Source organism: Arachis ipaensis, chromosome B05 (genome assembly GCF_000816755.2).
Source record: "Arachis ipaensis cultivar K30076 chromosome B05, Araip1.1, whole genome shotgun sequence".
Taxonomy (NCBI): domain Eukaryota; kingdom Viridiplantae; phylum Streptophyta; class Magnoliopsida; order Fabales; family Fabaceae; genus Arachis; species Arachis ipaensis.
The window spans coordinates 18,590,387-18,612,927 of record NC_029789.2 but is presented as its reverse complement, the minus strand read 5'-3'; the positions used below and the strand labels follow the sequence as shown (position 1 = coordinate 18,612,927).

The following is a 22,541-nucleotide window of genomic DNA, read 5'->3' as shown; positions in this document are numbered from 1 at the left end:
CGGTTGCACACGTTACATAAAACATACACATAGATACGGTTAAAGAAGTCTTTCTCCACACGATAAAAACTAAACTAGTGCATGGAAGTCTTTCTCCGCACGATAAAAACTAAACTAATGCATAGATAATTAGATATAGATCTATTAAAGCTAGTTAATAGGCATACATAATCAAAATTTTCTTTAGAAAAAGTAAATTACAGCTAATCTAAACACCAACAGATTGTAGAAAAATCCCTCACTGCTTCACATGTACTTGACTTTGGGGTTAATCATTGAGATAAGGTTAGCGGGCTTGAATTGTCACCAACCTAACTAATCTTAAAACAAATTAAATGCGACCGCATCGACGGCAACGACCCTGCCACAGTCTTATTTGTATAGCGCGTCGTGAAGCAAAGCGTTGCGTTGCGTTTGTTGAAGGGAATGGAACGGAAGGAGCTGGTTGGGTGTGTCCTCTTGAGCTGCAACGACAGGGTTTCCATCTTCTGAAATTCCGTTACGATTTCGATAAGAGAGAGAAAGAGAGAAAGAGAGAGACAGAGATTCTTTGAAAATGGATGAACCTTTCTTCGATCTGGTTGAGTTCATGAAGAATCCCTCCATAACGGAGACATTCGTCGACATACTGCTATGCGCGGTGCCGATTTGGCTCGCCGTCATGATTGGCCTTGTCATCGGGTGGTCCTGGCGCCCGCGATGGACTGGCCTCGTCTTCCTCGGCCTCCGCAGCAAGTTCCGTTTCCTCTGGACGGCTCCGCCGGGATTCGGTGCCCGCCGACTCTGGTTCGCCTTCACCGCACTTTCCGCCTTCTCCATCTGCCGTACCTATTGGTTCAATCTCAAAGGCAAAGCCAAAGCCAAAGAGCAACAGCAGCAGCAGCATCCTTCCAAATCCGACGACATTGCTGAATCCAATTCCCCCAACGCTGCCAGAGACACTTCGAGGTGCCTCCTCAATTCTCCACCTCTTTTACTTGTTTGTCTATTTTCTACATTGTTTTTTAATTTAATTATTTTATGTCAATGCTGCTTATTTTGATACCTACTGCAAATTCGAAATTCAAGCGCTAGCTCGAGCTTTGATTTATCTGGTTTTGATGATGGTGAATATTAAATTAGGAATGCTTTCGTGAAAATTTGTATTACAAGGAAGGTGTATCGAAGCTCTCTGGTTATATCCATTTAGCAAGGGAGCAAGGTAGGCTAGGGCAAGAGATCCTCTACTAACAAACTGGAACGGGTATTTACGCATTAGGATAAGCCAATTGTTCTAGGGGATATATTTGTACTGTTTTCATGGACTATCCATTGATTAATTTACTGCTTATTACTGTATTTTGTTTTTTACATTTAGATTTTCAGCATTTCTAGGGAATAGTGTTTACTGTTAAGAAATTGATTGGTTGCTACACTGAAAACATCGAATTTTGCAGTGATTGTGTCTAGGCATTTTTATTTCCCCGATCGCTCTGTCCGTTAAATTGGGGGATTGTCTTTGTGTCGTATCTCCATCAATGTGACTATCGTCTTCTTTATTTACTGCGTCAGGAATTTCACAAATGCCCTGTAATAATGACCTTAATACTTGCTTGGTTTTAGTTATTGAATGGCTGTTCTACATATTTTAATTTTATTCATACAGGCATCATGAAACATTTAATTCACTTTACAACTTGGTTAATGCACATGAATTAGGTCCAGTGATAAGGCTGATGATAAAGGGCAGGATCTCGTTACACAAGCTGATTTGGAACATTTTCTTCATCTTCTAGAAGGGAACGACGGAGAGATGGACTGGCAAAGTTTTATGGAAAAGACAACACCAACCATGCAATACCAAGCTTGGCGTCATGATCCTGAGGTAGAATCTAGGTTCACTTTTCTGTCTCATGGATATTCTGCCTATATTATTGGTGAATTTGGATTTCCTTTCTATCGGTGCCTCTGTTGCCTGCTAGTTGAAAAAGGATTTATCTCGTTAATTTCTGTTCATTGTTTTAAAACAAACACCATAACCATACCATCATCTGTTGTGTGGATGATAATAATGATGATCAATACATAATTCTGTTCCATTTTCCATTACGTATTTCTTTCTGATTCTCTAATTCCACAGCAAAAATAAATCAGCATCTGATATTGGATATGCTAACAGAACGGTCCTACAATTTACCGGAGCAGAACTGTCTTTGAAGATGCAACCCCAGAGCTGGTGAGGGATTTTTTCTGGGATGATGACTTTCGTCGTAAATGGGATACTATGCTTGCATACTGCAAAATATTGGAGGAATGCCCTCATAATGGAACAATGGTTACTCACTGGATTAAAAAGGTATTTGGACTAAAGATCTTAGACTGTTTATGTCAAGCAAATGACGGTATTTGCTTTACTGATACCTTTTTTTTACCCCTTTCTGGGCCTAGTTCCCATTTTTCTGCAGCGATCGAGAATACGTTATTGCTCGAAGAATATGGCAGGCTGGAAATACATACTATTGTGTGACAAAGGTATGGTTGTGACACTGTTCCCCACAATTTCTGGAATCTTTTGGCAGTTTATTTCTGTTTCTTTTACCATAGCTAGTCTCCACACTACATTTTAGTATATTACAAATGCTTGCAAGATATTATTGTCTGCTACTTCTAATCAAGTTTCACAGTTTGGGTTGTTGATATGGTTTGAGCTACTATTTTGGGATAGTTGAAACTTGAAAGTATTCATGTCTACGCGCAATTGTTCATGAGACTTATCATTTTGATATCTCATGACATTTCTGTGTTTTTGGTATTTAGTGCCAGAAGTTTTCACGAATTAAGAATTCAATAAAGTTGCAACATTATAAGGTGCAAGAGATTGGCTTGGGACTTCAGTTTATCAAAAGAAATTTGTCTGGTGTTTCATTGCCTTTGCAGTTTTCATAACAGTTTTCCATCAAATGCAAAGACTGATTAATTTTTTCCCCTGCTTTCTGCACAGTGCATATGCTAATTTCATCTCACGACTTACCTAAATTTATATTTGTGCTGATTATTCTGTGTTAGCACAAGGTTTGTTACTCTTTAATCTTCAATGTTTTAGGGAGTGCCCTATGCAAGTTTGCCAAAACGTGACAAGCCCAGACGCGTAGACCTTTATTTTTCTAGTTGGGCAATCAAATCAGGTAAGAATTGTAAAGAACAATCATTTTTTGATGGTTACTTGTAATTATTGAGAGGTGATGGTTTCAACTGCTGATATTGGACGTTTGACACAGTGGAGTCTCGCAAAGGAGATGGTCAGCTGACTGCATGCGAGGTTACCCTCTTACATTATGAAGACATGGGAATCCCTAAAGATGTTGCAAAGTTGGGAGTCCGTCATGGGATGTGGGGAGCTGTCAAGAAATTGCACTCTGGAATGAGAGCATACCAGAATACTAGGAAAACAGACACTTCTCTGTCAAGATGTGCACTGATGGCAAGTAAAACAACCAAGATATCTTCAGAAACAAACATGCATTGCTCTGTGCCTGCGTCATGCAGAGAAGAGGAAGTGAAGGGTATAATTAATAATGGTAGACAAAAGGGTCATGGTATCGACTGGAAGTGGGTGGCTATAGGTGGGACTGTTGCTCTGGTTTTGGGTGTTCACAATGGTCCAGTTGGCAGAGCTTTGTTGTTGGGTGCAGGGCACAGATTTGCACGGAGATGAATAATCCAGATTCTGGTGGAGCTTCTATTTATCTTCCTTCTGAAGATTAATCACATTATATTTAGACTGGCATATTTATCCTATTATATTAAATGCTAGTTTTGTGGTTATTTTTTGTACCAGTTTCAACCTTGTTAGGTTCATGTGGCTCTAGAGCCTGAGAATGCAAAGCTGCGATAGTATGTCTTGGTTTTATTATTAATTATTATAATTGAAAAGAAAAAAAGAAGATAATCCACTTGAGAGCGTTATTATCAAACTATCAAAGTAGTTGACCCGACCTTTATGTGCTGCCGTGATTGTTTGCATGGTTTATCAAATAATCGAAGTGCTCTCGAACAAATGACGTTTTCGAGATTACTCCTGAGAGAAGGATTTCGAAGTTATGACAAAAAGACAAACAGATATTCTATTTTGGTCAATTAGTTAATAGCTGATATTATATGATTAAGTCATTTTGATAATTAAATTTAATTAAATTAATTTTATAGTTTAAAAATGATAACAAAATTTTAGTTTAAAAAAAAAGAAAAGAAAAAATACATAAAAAGAAGATGAAATATTTAATTGAACTTAATTACAAATTACCTAATATTTCTCTTTTGATCAAACGGTTGAGCTGTTTCTCCAAGTACATTTACTAATAAGAAATTCTGAATAGGATTTAATTAACGCGCCAAAACCCCTGCAGAATACAATGTCGGTGTCTGGGTTATTATGTCTTGTGGTTTTATTTGGAAAAAGAAAGAAGAAAAAAAAGACTCGAGGTTGATCTTTTGGGTAAGAGAAAGTACGAGGAGGTTGATCTTTTTGGGTAAGAGAAAGTAAGAGGAGTCAATATAATTAGTGTACAAGGTGTATAATGGAAGTATTTTTGAAATTAATATTAAATGATAATTAAATTAATTAATTAATTATAAAATTATTTCCAATTTTAAATACAAAACAAATAAAGATTCCAAACGGTTACAAACACCTCCCATTGGTCTCCCTCTCCCTCTCCCTCTCAATCCTCTCTCATCGGTGCCGCCTGGCGGAATCGCCAGCGCGAGAAGCGCTTCGCTGAAGACCAAGTTGTACCCTAACCCCAACAAAGAGCTTTAAAAGAGTGAGACGAACTGGTACGCAACGCGGTTCCCGAAGCCGAACTTGATGAATCCCTTAGCGAAGAAGAAGGCGAGACAGACAAGTCACGGGATCGGGTCACCAAAGCCTGAAAATGCCGCAGCGAATGGAAGGATTTTAGTGAGGATGGAGACACCAAATCCAAGAATGGGGACGGCACCGAAATGCTAACTCTTTCTAGCGCCGACGATGGAAGACCAGCTTCGACGTCCGGCAGTAGAATTTTCTGCACGTTCAGCCGGACGCATCGTCGGCACGAAACGACGACAGGCATGATAGCGGCGACGAGATGCATGTGGTAATGTTGCTGCACCTTCCGCCATTATCATTGGCCTGCTGCTGCTAGTAAAAGCCAGATACAAAAAGGCCAGAAGGGAAAAGCCATGCAGTGGACTGAGTAGTTGGGTAAAGAGTTGAGTCAAGTGGCATCTGATTATGACATGGGTCTTGCGATGATGAGGAAATGGTGGTGGTGAGAAGAAGGAGCGCCATTGTTGCCGTTGTAACATTGTTGGCGACGAGATGCATGTAGATGTTTATTTTTCATTTAAATAAGATGTTTATTCTTAATGTAAATGGGATATTTTAATGTATTTAATGATCAATTTAGGATGATCATTTTAGTAGGTATGCGGATGATTATTTTAATTTTTATGTAGATGATTATTTTGACTGGATTGAGTTTAGTTATATACAATTAAAATATGTTGGATGTTCAATTCATTAGGTATTTGAATGATTTTTTTTATTCTTAAGTGGATAGTTATTTTTACTAAGGGTGAGTGGTGTGTGACAAGTCAAGCAGCGAAGGTGAAGTGAGATGATTATTGATGAAGTTGGGGTGGCCGCCGGTTGAAAAAGAAGAGGATATTTGAGTGAAATGTTTTGGTAATTAGAATTTTGGATGGTTATTTTTTTGAAATAATTAATTAAATTTTTTAAAAATTTAAAATTTAAAATTGAGGAATTTAAATTTTAAAATTTGAAATTTGATGTGAAAGAACTCATCGAGAGTTTTTGAATTTAGAGTAATCTATAGAGGAGTTTTTATTATTTATCTCGAACTAAATAACTAGCTCATTGTATACATTGTCAAGATTTCTCATTGTCCTCTTTGGATAAATATATAATTTGATCTTTGCAATTAATACAAGACATTAGCTATCATAAAACTACTAATGTCAATAGCTTAAATTGATAGGAGAAAACAATATAAATAATTATATCTCTAATATTAAATATTTTTTTTAAGTTATCAATATAGAACATCACTTCAAATTAATTTTGATTATATTTTAATCTTTTAAGACTTGATTGATTTTATTTGTTTTTTAAAATACTAAAGTAACATCAAGTTCTAACTTTTCTAGATCCCATTCAATGTTAAACAGCATTAAAAAAAAACTGAGAAAAACTAACGTGATATTATATTAACCTTTTTTTTTAAAAATTATTTGACGTGTATGTTAATTTTCAATAGCCATTGAATTTGACAGTATTTTTATGGATTGAATTAATCTGATGTTAATATTTAGGAACCGAAATGCATACCTAAACTTCTTAAAATGTTTGCACATGCATGCAAACAAACGGAAGAAATAAAAAGTTAAACCAGAAAAGGTAAATAATTAGGTATTAATCCTTGACAGTTGAGAGAGCCTAAAATTAGTTAAAAACATAAAAACAAATGAGACTTTGAATCAAACTGAAGCTCAAACACAATACCTAACTGTCCTAATTGACTTCGCCATTTCATTAACAACTCACTCACATTTTGTTTTACTAATCATTAGAACCAACGTTCAGAACTACTTTAATAATGCTTTAAAGAATAGAAATTTGGTTCTCGGTGGAATGGAGTGTGCCACGTGGCAGATCCTCAACCTCTTAATTGCAGAAAAGGCAGAGACAGCTTCATGTAACAGTTTTATTATACTTGGACGTCTGGCTGCTAGAGAAAGAACCTTTCCACTCCATTTCTACTGCAACAACCTCATTCTCTCTCTCTCTCTCTCTCTCTCTATGGGTCCTTCTTAGCTTCTTTCGTACTTTGTAGTTTGTACATCCATACAGTTAGGTATTCTTTCCATGATCCACTTTATCTAATTTTCACTCAAACGCATAAACATATATATACTTGGTTTTCTCACTGTTTTGATGCCGAGTTATTCTCATGGAGAAACTTTGGATACTGGAAAAGTGTTTCCATTGAATTGGATTTCTGATTCTTCTAACTGAATCAACTTACTTCGGTTTCAGGATTTCAGCACAAGGCTTGGGTGATGGTGACCCAGTTTGTTGTCCGTAAATGGAGCTTTGTGATGAGGAAGAAGGATGTTAGAGATGAAAGGCATTCATAAGCTTGCACCTAACAAGTTCACCTTTCGGTATTCACAACCCTTGACATTTAATTTATTTTGATTTGAATACTTGATAACACTCTGTGCTACTTGTTTAGACTCCTAACGTGCTAAGTTCTAACAAAATTTATTGGATTAAACTTCTAAATGTAAAGAATCCAGCCATGCTTGTCCATCAAATCAAAACCAAAAAGAATTCAAATTTTCAGTTAATGGCTTTTGAACCAATTTAAAAATTTCCGTACGAAAAGGGCAAAGGTTCCAAAATGATGCATCTCAAAATTTTGATAAATGAGTAACCATTGATCAGGTCAATTGATTTGGTGCAACTATGTAAGGCTCATTATCATGCGGTGAGGCTAGTTGCCTCCACGTTTTTTACATTGTAACATATATCCTGCACTAAGAATTTTTATTTAAACAAGAAGGTTAATGTTGACTGTAATAATATTTCAGGACCTTTTTGTGAAGATTTTATCCTTCTGGAGATGAATGAAGAAAACGAGAATATAAAACCAAAGACTGATTTAGAACTCTTTCTGAATTATGCTAACCAGTGCGTTTGGAAAAATTTGAAAAATGAATCAGGTGCAGGTGCAAATGCAGCAGGTTCAAGAGTAGACATGACATATGCTGCCACTGACCCTCTATCTGAAATAGTTTGGTCTCCAGAAAACGGTTTATGTCTTAAGTGTGCCGATTCAAGCTTTGCCGGTAAAAATAGTTCTCTTTTTCAGGATGTTGGACCGAGCAGTATGGTTATCACTCCACCACAAATTGTAAACACTGATAAGCCGGTTGAAGATGTTTCTGTAAAACCTATAGCTATCATATGTACTGCCAAAGGTGATATTGCTGAAACAGATACTCATACTCCCGCTATGCATCCAACAAGTGATTCAGGTGTCATGCCAAAGTGTAAAGCCTCTGAAGAAAGTGATACAGGTGAAATTAACATCTTCTAATGCATCCTGTTGTTTCATATAGACAGGAAATTTGTTTTATTGTAATATTTGGATTCAAATAGGCCTTTCTGAAGGAAACAATAATACATCAGTTATCCTAGTTAGTTGCATAGTTTAACTGGGGATTCCTAATTTGCTTCGCGTCCTATACCAGGCTTGCCGAATGATCAAAACAAGAATATAGTGAATCATAATGAGAACAATGCTTGTGATGAAGCCAACATTGGAGCTGATAAATTATCTGGGATAGAGGGAAACAAATTTTCTGCTATTTCAGGTATTGCTGTCATCACCACTTCTCTAGTTCTGTGGTGGAAAGAATCTAGGCATCTCATGGTTTTGCCTTTGCTTTTTCTAAACTCACATGTTAAAGAAAGAAACATCATTGAAACTTTTTTGTTAAAGAAAAATGTGAGTTCATCGGTCTTAAGTGTATTCTGGTTCCTATTTTCCTAGCAGGTCAGGTTGACCAAAGGCCATTGGATGGTTCATTACCTCAATCAGATGCGGCAAAACCAAGCATGGAGCGAAATCCTTCGCCAAGCAGGTGTTCCCATGAAGACACAGCTAAAGGCTCTGGTGTTCCAGGGACTAATATAGCATCTTCCAGCAGAGGCCCTCTAGAAAAACTGGAATCAACTGCGGAGAATGATTTAAGAACTCTCAGTGGTGCTGCTGCTTGTAAGGGGATTAAAAGGAAATCTCCTGATGCCGAACTGATGCGGCTACATGATAAGACTCTTGCAGTTTTGCAGTCTCCATGTAATAGCAAAATTCATATGACAATAAACAAGGGAAAAGAGAAGTCCTTATCGGATGGGGGAGCAAATGTAAGATTATCAATGGAGGATGAGGACAGTCATTCAAGCGTTGAAAGCTGCAACAGCGGTGGTTTTTTCACCAGTTGTAAGAAGAGATGTCACTTTCAACAACAGTTAATGATTGGGAGTAAGAGAGTCAAAAAGCAAATCCAAGAAACTTCTGGTTCTAAGTCCTATGCTAAACAGGATAGCTCATTCATGAACTGGATTTCAAACATGGTGAAAGGATTTTCGCAATCAGTTCAAAATGAATCAAACATGTTGGCACTCACCCTGGCAAATCCAGATCATCAAAATGTAGCACCTGATGAGAGTCTTATTGCATTCAATGCCAATCAAGATCCGGAGCCAAAAAATACTGGATTCAAATCCATTTTTCAGGCCATATATTGTCCAACCTTGAAGAATGAGGTAGGAAAAAGAATGCCTCAAGTGGGAGAGGGTTGTGAAGATTTAGAGCCAGGCAACATGATGCATGGAATAGAAGCTACTCCAATAACCTGTTGTGCAGAGAACAATAAGTCTGAAGCATCTAGTGGGAGAGATAATGCCGGTCCATCCTCACAGCCTACAGTTAAGCCTCTAAGTTATTTTCACAGTCATGAAAGCATAAAAAATGACACAATGGAGAACAAAAATTGTTCCATCTTGGGCCTTAGCAAAGACAAAGAAGAAATGGTGTCAGATACATCTGCAACAAGACATAACACCAATAACACTGATAATGTGTATTCTAATCCTCTCTCTGAGAGAAAGGGAACAGATAACATCTTCAATAGAAGTGATGCTCTACGAAGTCTGTGGATAACTCGATTTTCTCCGAAACTTCCTGCCCCCTTGACTACTTCTGAGAGAGGTGGATCTCAAGTCCCATCAACTAATGTCTCAAAGCTTCCCAATTCCGACAAACATATTTCTTATTTAAACAACTGCAAGACTGAAGAGACAAGAGAACATTCTCCTGATAATGCAGAGGCTCGGACTGCTTTTGAGGAAGATAGTGATCATAAATCAAAGCACCAGTTCATCCCTTTTTCATCTTCTTCAGGATTCAGAAATTCAGAACCAATGGCTTCAATGTTTGCAAAGAGATTAGGTGCCATCAAACATATCATACCAACAAAAAGAACAGATAGTACCACACAGGTACATTTCTTTTGTCTGTTTTGTGGGACAAGAGGTCACCAACTTGCTGATTGCTCAGATATTGCTGAAAGTGATGTGGAAGATTTGCAGAAGAATGTAACTTCATATGGAGGATATTCACATAGAGGATTGGAAGAACCTCCTTGTTTGTGCTTTAAGTGTTTTCAGTCCAATCACTGGGCAATTTCATGTCCCACTTCAATTTCAAAAAGAAAACATGTACCGGAAGTTAAAGCCTTGGTCAATGATAGTTTTCCTACTGGCAAGCATGTTAGCTCCAGCAATGAGGGCAGCGCCAGACTCCGACCTGGTGGAGATGACCAAATCTTTTCCAGCCGTCCTATTGATGCTGAAACTGTTCACCAAGGAAAAAGAAGTTTCAACTTGAAGCGGAAATTGAATGAAATTGCCCCCTCCATGATTGGATTCTGTGCTTCACTCGAGAAATACTGTAGTTCAAGTACAGAGGAAAACAAATTCAAAGAAAATCCTATCATCTCTCCACCCAGATTGTCAAAAAGGCAGATTTCAAACATACCAAAAGGAATCTCTGAGGCTGTTAGAAGCCTTCGATTGTCCCGCACTGACATCCTGAAGTAAGTAATGCAAGCCAACTATCCTATGCTAAAGTCATTTCTGTATTAATACTAGTCATTGTATGGTTTTATGGTTCATGCATGATGCTAAAATGTTAAGGATGCAAGCAACTCTCAAGCCCAGTATTGGTGCTTTCTCATTGAGAGGGGAAATCTTTGCAAACATGAACAACTATTTTGATCTGGAATTGAAAACCATGGCTTGGAAATATTCATTGAGAATAATTATAATCCAACACTTAAAGGATATTTGCAATTAATCTTACACCGGCGAAAATGAAGCAAGCTAACTAAATCAGGAAGTTTGTTAACTCAAAACAAAATTTGATAACCGGATCAATCGAATTATTACACATACATCTTATCAACAAAACAGCAACAGAATTACCAGGTACAAAAATGTGGGTATGAATCAAAATTATACTTTAGGATGGAACAACAGATGAATTAGAATGCTTATAATCTCCCTATAAAACATGTATATTCTAGTAGCCTCTATATTGGTAGTATTTCTTATAGTAAAGTATTCACTGACAATAAATGGATTAATGAACATAACAGGATTGTCTAAATTATATGCATAGAGAGAGAGAGATGAATGTTTGTGATAAGTTTCCACAATTACGGTATCCTGTTGCTACTTATAAGACTAGTGAATCTTTGCAACTTCAATTAACAGAGTGCACTTTTGCATCAGGTGGATAAGCGGTGACCGGTCAATATCAAATCTTGATGGATTTTTCTTGCGGCTGCGGCTTGGGAAGTGGGAAGAAGGGCTAGGAGGAACTGGATACCACGTGGCATCTATAAACGGTATAAGTAAAATTCTCTGCATGATTTATGTTTTATGTCATGATTACTAGTCTTTGGTTATCTTCTTTTTGGCTTAAAAACCATGGCTGCTGTTTTTACGTTTGTTTTTTGGTTTCTCTTCTTTCTTCTTGTGGTGTATCAACAGAGGGCCATGATCAGAGTTCTGAGCAGAATACAAGAAAGTCTCTCTCAGTGAATGTAGGAGGCATCAAGTGTATGGTTGAAAGTCAGTTCATATCCAATCATGATTTTCTTGAGGTAATAGCAAATCAATCCTTTTACAATTTATTTCCACTGAACAATGACCATAAATCAGTGATTGATGCAACTGTAAAATACATAGTATCTCTCTAAGATGATAACTAGTCCACATTGCATCTAGTTCAGTCAGAGGGTCTCATGCTTGTTTATATCTTACTGAGTATTAAACAAAGTTTGCTTTCTGGTATTAATATGGATGAAGACCTATGTCCTACTCTTTTCATTTCATTAATTATGCATGTGATTGCAATGGCAACTCTTAATATCATGAGCTAGTAATTTTTTCATCTGCTTGAAATTCACGTGATCCTGGTGCTCTTCTTCATTGTAGGAAGAAATCATGGAATGGTGGTCCACCAAATCAGAAGCTGATACTGGGGTTCCATCTGAAGAAGATCTTATACAAAAGATTGAAAGAAAGAAACTGTTAGGCCTCTAGGCATGATATAGTTATTAGAACCACGCTGAGTATTATTAAGCTTCTCTTTTCTTCATTTTCTTATTCAATTAACTGTATATCAAAAGGAAGTTTAAGTGTTGAAATGTTGCTAAACTATCATTCTTCATCTTATACAAAGTATATCTCAAGAAATGAAATTAATACAAATATACAATTTCTGTATAGCCGGAAAGTGCATCTGTTAGTTGTTCCTTGCATGTATGTGAACATGTGCCTTTTGTTGAACACAGGCATGTCGCACCACTGATTGTACTTAGTGAAAGGATGGCGCACGTTTATACTGTTTCAGTATATTTTATAGTTCACAGTTTTACACATTCCTTTATTTAAGTATTACACCATCTGATCTTATCTTTCATTCTATCCCACTTTTAATATAATGACAGATATATTATTGAGATTATAATAAAATAATTCACATGTTTATTCCAAAATAGTACTAAAAATTGTCTATATAAAGACACCTATATCTTATGTAATTTATGTTTCTAAAATGAAAGTATGTTATGAGAATTGAGAATTATTTCTTCATTTTTTTTATTTTATGAGTGTTAGTAAGTTAGAAAGATGAAAAATATGATAATACCATCTATGTGAGTGAGTAATTTTAGGACCAATAAATTGTAGCTATTATTACTTGACCTAGGCATTTATTTTTATTTTTATTTTATGCGAATCTTATCACAAATATAGCAAGCATGCAGAATTAGAAGTAATGGTGGTAACAGAAAGTAGTAATAGTACTAATTTCTAGTCCATGTGCTTAAAGAAACTAACAAATAATTGCTTTAGAGAAGCCATATCAGCAGCTGTCAGCAGCTCTGAGACATTGTTGTGAGACTTCTTCATTCTTCACAACCATATCGTAGTTTGTTCTCACAATATTTTGTGTCACTGTTGCACGGCCGCTTCTATGTCTTACTTAATTTAAACTACAACAAAAAAAATGAGATTTTCAGAAGCCCGTTTAATTCTATCATAAACTGATCTGCCCCCTCTTATTCAGGCTTTCTGCACGTAATGATGGCAAACTTAATTAGATCCTTCTTGAATCCTTCTATCATCAATGGCATAGCCAAAGCTCCTTTTATGGTTTTCAATCCTGCTCAAAATAATTCAAAGAAATTCAGCCTAGCAGCAGTATATATTATTCAATGGCAATGGATTTAACGAAAGCATTCTTGAAAAAAAAATAGCAATTTCAGAGGCACAAAATCCATCTATTTTTAGTTTATTTTATTCATTCAACCTCGTTATTCACTTCCCCGAACTTGGAAGACCCTAAAATACCACTAGAGAGAGAGGTGCAACAAATTAATGTCAAATGTAAATTCGATAGAGAAAGAGATGCAACATCTTCGACTTTTAATATGGTTCACACTTCACAGAACATGTAGACCAACCAACTCCTAGAAAAACAGATATTCAGTTCCTATCATATAACGACAAGTTGCAACTATTGTTATATTTATTATTTAATTGAGCATACAGAAAAATATTTTAATAGCTACATATTTATATACAGAATATAATATAGAGGTTGCTAGCTAACTAAAGAAATACTATATAATTTTCAAAGATCTAGGTGTAAACAATTACTAATAGCACTTACCACTGCGCAAGAGTGAAGTAAGACCCTTCCATGATAATGCTGACCGTATCACCGCGGGCCAGAATGGAGCAACATAAGGAGACCAATCTTCTGACTTGATGTCCTGGCAAAGCATGGGGATAGGTTAAGTTACATATTAAATTATTTGAAGATCTCAAAGGGTCCATCTTCAATAATTGGACTTGGCTAAGTAATTCACCTGTAATGATAGGGACTCAAGCAATTTAACGTAATCAGCAGTTGAGCACCATGCTGGAAGATAGAAAGCATCACATATCTTCTTCAAGTGTTTTTCTTCCCATGGCTTTAGGGATTCTTCATCAGGGCCAAGATCTCTGTGGCACCATGTTACTATTATTATGGTGGCACCCGGTGCAGCTACCCTGGCCAACTCACTCACAAACTGCAAGTGGGGAGATCAGAATCAAAAGGGAAGAGAAATAGCATTCAAGTTCATTATTCTCCTATGCAAAAACGATGTTTGCTTTGATGGATATCATTTTAAACTAAAATTTGTACGTATATTTCAGTGATTTTATTTTATCTTATTCAAACAAAATTTATTGTCTCAATTTTGCTTTTGAACATCAATTTTGTTTCAACTTAATATAATACTCCCAAAAGTTAAATCAAATATAGAAATAAATATTTAGTTAGTGTTTAATTAAGCTTGCGTCAGAGAAGATAAATAAATGAAGTACAACAACCTTGGCTTTGTCAGGCATGTGTTCTCCACTTTCCATGGACCAAACAAGATCGAATTGCCCATCGGAAAATGGTTGGTCTAAAGCATCTGCCACTTGAAACGAAACCTGTACAAGTAACTCCATTAATATACATCAAAACTTGGATTGAGATTTTGATCTCCAACAAATTTATTGTTCTGAAGTTCCAGAATTAATCTCGTCACACATATTGGTCCTCTCTTTGCTCTTAATAAAACAACAATTAATTCCTTGTCCTCTTCAAAATAATAATGAAACAACCAATTTGATGACTTTCAAAGTAGTAAAACTCTGTTTAAAACTAGTGTTCAATTTGAAATATTTTGTGCTTGTTTGAAATGTTAAGAATTAGAATTCATTTGAGAGGTGATTTTTTTTTGTTTTAAAACAACTAAATATGAATTATTTAAATTCCTTTGAGAATTTTAATTAGTATTTTTTTAATAAATTTTAGCTAATATGATAAAGATATCAATTGTAGTTTCAAAAATTCCATATGCTTTAGTTATTTCAAAAACTTAGAAATGAATAGGTACCGAGACATTTGAACTGCCCAAGTAAAGGACAGTTACAAATAATGAGAAATTAAAAGTAATGACATTCTACATAACGTTAGAATTCCATTTTTTATTAGTTCATAGTAATTAATATATAGAATCAGAGCAAGTGATTGTTGAAATTCACGCGAAAACATACACTTTAAATTTGAAAAAAAAAAGTATGCATTGGAGTACTTATTTAGTATTTATTAATTATTACAATAATTAATAAATATTAAATAAAGTAAATTTTGGACTATTTTATATTAAATGTTTTACAAACTCCATCAAATTGAATGTTTACTAAAATAGTAATAATAGATGAATCAACCTTGTTGGCCAAACCCTGAGAAGCAGCAAGAGCATTAGCCCTTTGAGCTTGAACAGGACTAAGAGTAATACCCACGGCAGTAGCTCCAAATTTTTGGGACAGATACCTTGAGCTTCCCCCAATCCCGCATCCAACATCCACTATCTTCTTCGGCCATTTCCTCTCATCCTCTGCTATGTAAAGCAACACACGCACATCAACCAAAACTCCATTAATTAGTTAAATTAATAAACAAATAAAGGAAGTGAGGATTGACCTAAAGGAATAGAAGCAAATCGAAGAGCTTGTTCGATCATTCGGATCTGAGCAGCACGATGATCGGAGAGGGAGACAGTAGAATCGGGAGGGTAAAAGCCATGGTGCATGTGGTCTCCCCAAATATTCTCCCAAATACCAGAGGATTCGTCGTAGAATTCGGCAATACCTTTCTTAAGAACTCCATTCTCGTCAATCACCGGCGGATTCTTCCGCTCCAACTCCATTGCTCTGGCGGAAACAGTTCTGACGAACGAAGAAGAAGAAAGAGAGGAAGAGAACGGGAGATGCCGTTGCGGCGGTAGAAAATTGCGACTGCAAATTTGAGTATTAACAGTTTTAAAGGCAATTGTAGTAGTTGCCGATAAAGCCATGTCCCTGTAATTTTTATTATTAAATATTATTATTACGCCAATTTCTATGCTCTTCTATGGCTCTGACAAGTGACAATCACAGTGGCCACTCTGTTCCATACAGGTCTAGACGAATAGATAATGATAGTCCAATACAATGTTTGTCTATGAGCAGTGAAGAGTGGGGACTACTAATAATTACTTGTCAACAAATACTGTTCATACAAATAACAAATAACAACGAGAATAGATAATAATTCATTTAATAAACAAATAACAACGAGAATCTTGAGAGAACAACGGTAGCTAGAAATGTCAAAATAATACACTAAAAAATCTTGAGAGAACGAGAGAAGGGGTGGAAAATACAGGGAGTGGTAGACTAGGAAATATGACACCGGCAGACATTTCAAAGAGAGAGTTATTTCAATTATTCAGCTGGATGGGATGCATCAATGATATATATTTATCCCGGAAACAGAAAAGTGAAAATATATACATGATTGCTTTCGTATAGTACACAACGAAATGAGGGACATTGAAAGCTATTGTGGAAATGAATCGACAGAGACTGAGAGGTAAGATTGTATTCGTGGAAGAGGCTAAGTACAGAAGAATGCCGGGCGCAGCTAACATAAGCAATGGACGTGCAGAGGAGGACAAGCAAAAAATCGTTACTTGGCAGCCACGTAGAAAAGTAGATCAGAATGATTCTGTGTCACCTGGGAATGAGCTACGGAAGAAGGAAGTTGACAAAGACCCGCATAGAAATGGATGGACGAAGAAAGTGGAAGTAGCAGTGGCAACAGAGAATTTGGATTGGTTGCAGAGGAGTCTAGTCGGGGGCACGACCAAAGCTATTAACTTTGGTTCTCTAAAGGAAATGATTGCGAAGAACGTGCCTAATGTTGTTCAAGTGCGAGAAATGGGTGCATACAAAGCACTTCTGACCTTTGATAGTGTTATGCATGCTGACGAAGCTTACACCTTTAACATGAATAGCCTCTTGCATTTGTTCCATAGAGCGTGGCGGTGGGAGGAGTCGAAACATAGTGAAACTCGAAGGGTGTGGCTGGAATGCTTTGGGGTCCCGTTGCATGCTTGGTCAGTTAACACGTTTAACACGATAGGAGGCCAATGAGGTGAAGTGGTTGGATGTGCCAGAGAAACAGAAGCGTGTAGCTCTTTGACTGCAGGTCGTGTGCAGATTGATAATTGGGAACGGATGTGATTCAAGAGTGGGTTCATGTCACAATTGGTACGGGAGGTTTTGATGTTCTGGTGAAGGAAGTTGGACATGAGGCGTGTAATCTACTTTGCACCGGAAAATTTGAGGGTGAAAGGCTAGGTGTACAAGGGAACTCCAATAGCATAAGGAACAGCGCCGGTATGAATAGATGGCAGAAGCATGAAGAAGCTTCATTGCATGAAGAAATTCAGGACGCAGAGCGGTTGATGATGGTACCACGGGGTGAGGAAGAAGACAAGGGTAGAATTGTAATTCCAGACACAATTTTGAATGAATGGAGTAATGACTCTGCATATCTTAATCGTGGGAAAAGCGGAACGTATCAAGCATTTACTAAAGATAATTATGATTCGCATGATTTGGGGGAAAGAACTGTTATGATTTATGAGGAAGGTTCAGAGAGAACGGTAACATGTGAACTAAATGGGCTTGGAAGGAGGTCCAATAATGCAAAACAAAAAATGCCTTGCTTAAGAAAAACTTGGGCCAGCTGCAAGAATAGGACTCAGGAGGACAACCTGGATAGTTTGGGCCCAATACGCAAGGTTTATGCAGATAGGGTTCAGGGGCCCGTGGGGGATTATCCGGGTCGGATCCCGATTACGGAAGCGGGTCACCTTACTCCTGAGTGTGTTTGCGCAGGAGAAGGACGCAGCGAGTTCGGCGGTATCTCCTTCGGTGGTAGTGCTGTCGCGATCGACGGGGATGGTCACAAAGGGGATGGGCTCGGTCTGGATCTGGGGAGCCGGTTGACTTGCGATGGGGAGGACCACCTCCAACCCAGCGTGAACGATGCTGTTGATGACGATGGGAGTGATGTCAGCGGCGGGGACGAGAGGCTTGTAGCTGCGGTCGCCCTTNNNGAGTAGCTCCAAGTGGCGAACCTTTTGTTTTTCGCAAGGCTAGAGGCTTGATCTTGAATGATGGTGACACCAAGGGGAGGCATGGGTAGCTGAGAGCCAGGACGGAAAATGATACCCTGAGAAAACGAATGCCTGCTAGGGATCAGTGTTGTTTGCAAACAGGTAGGAGGATGGCCTGCAGTCATGTTGAGGATGCCATCGAGGGGGATGACCCGGGCATGAGGAATTTGGAAACGAGGTGGAAGCCAGTGATAATCAGCAATCCAAAATGGAGGAGCAATTGTTAGAAAATAAGAAGACCTGGGAGCTGGCACAAGAGTCAGGAGCGATATTATACAACGAAGAAGATGATATTATGGCAATTCTTCAAGCACAGAACGAAGAAATAGCTCGTAAAAGAAAAGTGGCAAAGCAGAGAGCAAAAATGAGACGATGCAGACCCAAACATACAAAACAGGTGTGTAAAAAAACTTTAAAATGATATTCAGTTCATGGAATGTTAGGGGGTTAAGGGGAGATGGAAAGTTGAAGATGGTGAAGGACCTAAAGAATAAACATAGGTTACAAATGTTAGGGTTGATTGAAACTAAAAGGCAGATAGTGACGAGATTTGACATTGCAAGAATATGGGGACAAGATAGTACAGGATGGGAATATGTAGGTTCTGATGGTGCATCTGGTGGACTGTTGCTAATGTGGGATGAGGTGGTGTTTAAGCTAAATAATTGCTACAAGGGAGAGAGGTGGTTGTGTGTTGAAGGAGTAATATTAAAAAATAGTTTCAACTGTGCGTTTATCTTGGTATATGGTGCACATGATAGAGATGAGAAGATTCATGTGTGGGAGGAGTTGAGCTATATTGCGGGGTTATGTCAAGTTCCTTGCTATTTTATGGGAGACTTTAATGAAATAGTTCATGTAGAGGAACGGAGAGGTACTACTGGGTTATCACCGTCTGCGGAAAAGTTTAAGTTTTGGATACAGGACATGAACTTAGTGGATTTGCCACTCACTGACCGGAAGTTTACATGGTTTTGCGGCCTTTCTTGTAGTTGCATAGATAGAGCTTTCGTTAGTTTGGAATGGCTAGAAGAGTTTCCAGAGGCACATCTGCAAGGTGGACCAAGGGGTTTGTCTGATCATTGCTCTATAATAGTGGAGGGTAGGAAGCTGAGAGGAGGTCCGAGGCCATTCCAGAGCCTTGATTCGTGGTTTACGCATGAGGGTTTTCTCAGGATGGTTAAGGAGGAATGGAGATGTTTGGGGGAGTTACAGTTCACAAATAAATTGAAGGCTCTGACAGGCCCGTTGGGCAGATGGCATAAGGCCAATTTTGGTGACAGAGATAAGAAGATTATAAAGTTTGAGGAAGAGATCAAGAGGATTGATGATATGGTTAGCAATGGAGTGTATGATGGAACGCTGGAGGCTAGAAGAAAGGCGTTGGTTAAGTGATGTGAGAGGTAGTATGTGAGAAAAGAGGTACATTGGAAGCAGATATCTCGATCTTGACACGTGAATGATATGGACAGAAATACAAGATACTTCCATAATATAGCCTCAACAAGAAGGGAGAAAAATATGATTGATACTCTGGTGATTAACGGCAGACTGGTTAGGAATCAGGCTAGAATAAAGATTGCTATCAGAGAGTTTTACAAGGATCTATATCATCAGGAAGACTCTCCTATTATGGGGTTCAGAGATGGTCTGGTAGTTCAAATAGGTGAGGAGGATGCTACGGCTCTAGAGGTGTGTGTTGCCGTTAGCTGAGGAGATCAGAAAGGCTGTGTGGGATTGTGAGTCATCTAAGGCGCCAGGTTGTGATGGATATAACATGAATTTCATCAAGATATGTTGGGATGAGATTGGGTCTGAGTTCACGGAAGCAGTGATGGGATTTTTTCAGACATCCAGACTACCGGTGGATTCCAATATTACTTAGGTGGCGCTAGCACCTAAATTCATAGGTGCGAAGGAGATTAAAAACTTGCGCCCTATTAGTATGGTGGGGAGTGTGTATAAGGTTGTCTCAAAGGTGCTAGTTCGGAGATTGAGATCAGTGATGGCAGCATTAGTAGGAGAGACTCAGAGTGCGTTTGTACATGAAAGAAAAATCCATGGTGGGGCGCTTATTGCGTGTGAAACAGTTAACTGGCTTAAACTGAGGAAAAAAGAGGATGCACTAATCAAGCTTGATTTTCAAAAAGCATATGATAGGGTCAAGTGGAGTTTTGTGAACATCGTGCTGCAAAAGATGGGGTTTGGACATAAATGGAGAGCGTGGGTTATGGAGTGTGTAGATACTGCGTCTATGTCGGTGTTGATAAACGGTTCACCGTCTAAGCCGTTCAACATGGAAAGAGGTTTGAGACAAGGTGACCCGCTTTCTCCATTCTTGTTTGTATTGGTTGTGGATGTGTTGCATCGAATGATTGGAGAGACAGTGAGGAATGGACGTATATCACCTTTGCTAGTTGGCAGAGATAGTTTAGCGTTGTCACACCTTCAGTTTGCTGATGATACTATCCTCTTTTGCCCACCAGAAAAGGAGACTATTAGGAATTACCAACGGCTTCTGCGGTGCTTCGAGTTGATGTCAGGACTGAGCATTAATTTTGATAAGTCCAGCTTGATTCTAATTAATTGTGAGGAGCAGTGGGTCGAGCGTATGTGTAACTTGCTGGGTTGTAATGGGGACGCCCTCCCAGTTAATTACTTTGGAATCTCTCTAGGAGCAAATCCGAGGTTATTGAAGACATGGAAGCCTATAATAGATAAGGTGGAGGAGAAGCTCAGCTTGTGGAAAGCTAAGGTGCTAAACAAAGCTGGGAAGTTGGTGCTTATCAAATCAGTGTTAAATAGTTTGCCAATATATTATTTGAGCTTGTTCAAGATGCCGAAAGTTGTTGCTGAGAAATTGATCTCTTTGTAGAGAAGATTTCTATGGAGTTCGGAAGAGGGTAGAAATGGTATGGCATTAGTAAGGTGGGAAGTGGTGCAGGTGCCGAAGAAACTAGGTGGGTTGGGAGTTGGGGATGCTATGGTTCGTAACACAGCGCTGTTGTTTAAGTGGTGGTGGCGGTTTGCAAAGGAAGAGTGTCCACTGTGAAAGAAGGTGGTCTGTTCTTGTAATAATCTGAACCCCAATGTGTCACTATCTACTAAAGTGCTGCCTAATAGAGGAGGACCATGGAAGGATATTTGCCAGTTGCAAATCATGAATCAACACTTAAGGGATAAGATGGTTGCAGGCTTGTCCATGGAGGTGGGTGATAGGCGTAGGACTCGCTTTTGGGAGGACGTATGGTTGCTTGGTGGATCTTTGAAGGATCGCTTTTCGAGACTTTTCTCTGTTTCAAACCAATGTGGATCTGTTATAGGGGAGTGCGGGTTTTGGGATGGGTTTGAGTGGATTTGGAACTTCCAATGGAGGCGAGAACTCTTTCAATGGGAGTTGGAACTTTTGAGTCAACTGCATGAGGCTTTGAGACCTGTGAAATAAGTACATAACAGAGAGGATAAAGTGGTGTGAAAATATGATAGGCTAGGTGTATTTACAACTAACTCATTTGTGTAGGTGATGCAGGAGGAAATGCTCCCAGAGGAGGTAACTAGCTACAGCTTCACTAGGACTGTTTGGAAAGGGCTGGTTCTACTAAGAGTGGAGCTGTTTGTCTGGTTTGTTCTGATAGGAACCGGTTTGGAATCATCAGTCAGGATGATATTATTTGTGTTTTTTGTAATAATGATGTGGAACATGTACATCACTTGTTTCTAGGTTGTGCATTTGCTTGGCAGGTGTGGAGTGCTTGGATTTCAGCCTTTGGCAGACAATGGTCTTATTCGGGATCGATGAAAGAGCATTTTCTTAGCTGGACAAAAGAACCAAGGAGGATGGAGGAGCGTAATCAAAGGCTGAGGTGCTTCTGTGCGATAGTCTGGAACATATGGCTGAAAAGGAATATGAGGATTTTCCAGCACACAAGCAAAGGTGTTGAAGAAATTATCAACATGACTTCGAACAGTGCTAACGAGTGGAGCGGTGTGGATCCCTTTAGTTGTTGATGGCTATGTCGGAGATGATATAGGGACCATTTTTGTGTTGTGGTTTTTGTTAAGATAGTTTTGGTTTGTGTGATTCTGTTTGCTCCACTTTTATTGTGTTGAGCTGTTTACTTTAAAAAAAAAAAAAACAAATACTGTTCATACAATTGAATGAATTGACTCAACAGCCTAGATGTTTTCGAGTTCAACCTCCAGGACTCTCTATTTAAATCCGCACCCACAACCTACATCACTTAATTACCGTACTTAAAGAAATGTAAGTTTTAACTCATTTTAATTAGTAGAATGGTCAACTCACTCATTCA

The 22,541-nt window shown here is 38.2% G+C and overlaps 4 protein-coding genes across 9 annotated transcripts; 3 read left to right on the top strand and 1 right to left on the bottom strand.

Moving 5' to 3' along the window:
• LOC107643216 lies at nt 375-3,945 on the top strand. The gene is made up of 6 exons (XM_016346805.2): nt 375-948; nt 1,699-1,864; nt 2,159-2,335; nt 2,428-2,511; nt 3,083-3,164; nt 3,258-3,945. The coding sequence occupies exons 1-6, from the start codon at nt 557-559 to the stop codon at nt 3,692-3,694; spliced, it is 1,338 nt and encodes a 445-aa protein (XP_016202291.1). The 5' UTR covers nt 375-556; the 3' UTR covers nt 3,695-3,945.
• Nucleotides 6,663-12,526, top strand: LOC107643214. Of its 6 annotated transcripts, none has more exons than XM_016346801.2 (8): nt 6,683-6,891; nt 7,079-7,206; nt 7,636-8,124; nt 8,299-8,421; nt 8,601-10,707; nt 11,405-11,520; nt 11,666-11,778; nt 12,113-12,526. In XM_016346801.2, exons 3-8 carry the CDS (start codon nt 7,668-7,670, stop codon nt 12,218-12,220), a joined length of 3,024 nt encoding a protein of 1,007 aa, XP_016202287.1. In that variant the 5' UTR covers nt 6,683-6,891; nt 7,079-7,206; nt 7,636-7,667; the 3' UTR covers nt 12,221-12,526. The 6 variants fall into 6 exon arrangements, 5 of the variants coding, with proteins under 5 accessions (XP_016202287.1, XP_016202286.1, XP_016202289.1 ...); XM_016346800.2 differs by having other exon boundaries at nt 6,683-6,896; XM_016346803.2 differs by having other exon boundaries at nt 6,685-6,896; nt 7,768-8,124.
• LOC107643213 (tocopherol O-methyltransferase, chloroplastic) lies at nt 12,920-16,155 on the bottom strand. The gene is made up of 6 exons (XM_016346799.2): nt 15,705-16,155; nt 15,449-15,618; nt 14,561-14,665; nt 14,053-14,256; nt 13,854-13,956; nt 12,920-13,343 (listed from the first exon to the last, which is right to left on the bottom strand). Exons 1-6 carry the CDS (start codon nt 16,075-16,077, stop codon nt 13,240-13,242), a joined length of 1,059 nt encoding a protein of 352 aa, XP_016202285.1. The 5' UTR covers nt 16,078-16,155; the 3' UTR covers nt 12,920-13,239.
• LOC107640298 lies at nt 18,646-19,623 on the top strand. The gene has a single exon (XM_016343832.1). The coding sequence runs from the start codon at nt 18,646-18,648 to the stop codon at nt 19,621-19,623; it is 978 nt and encodes a 325-aa protein (XP_016199318.1).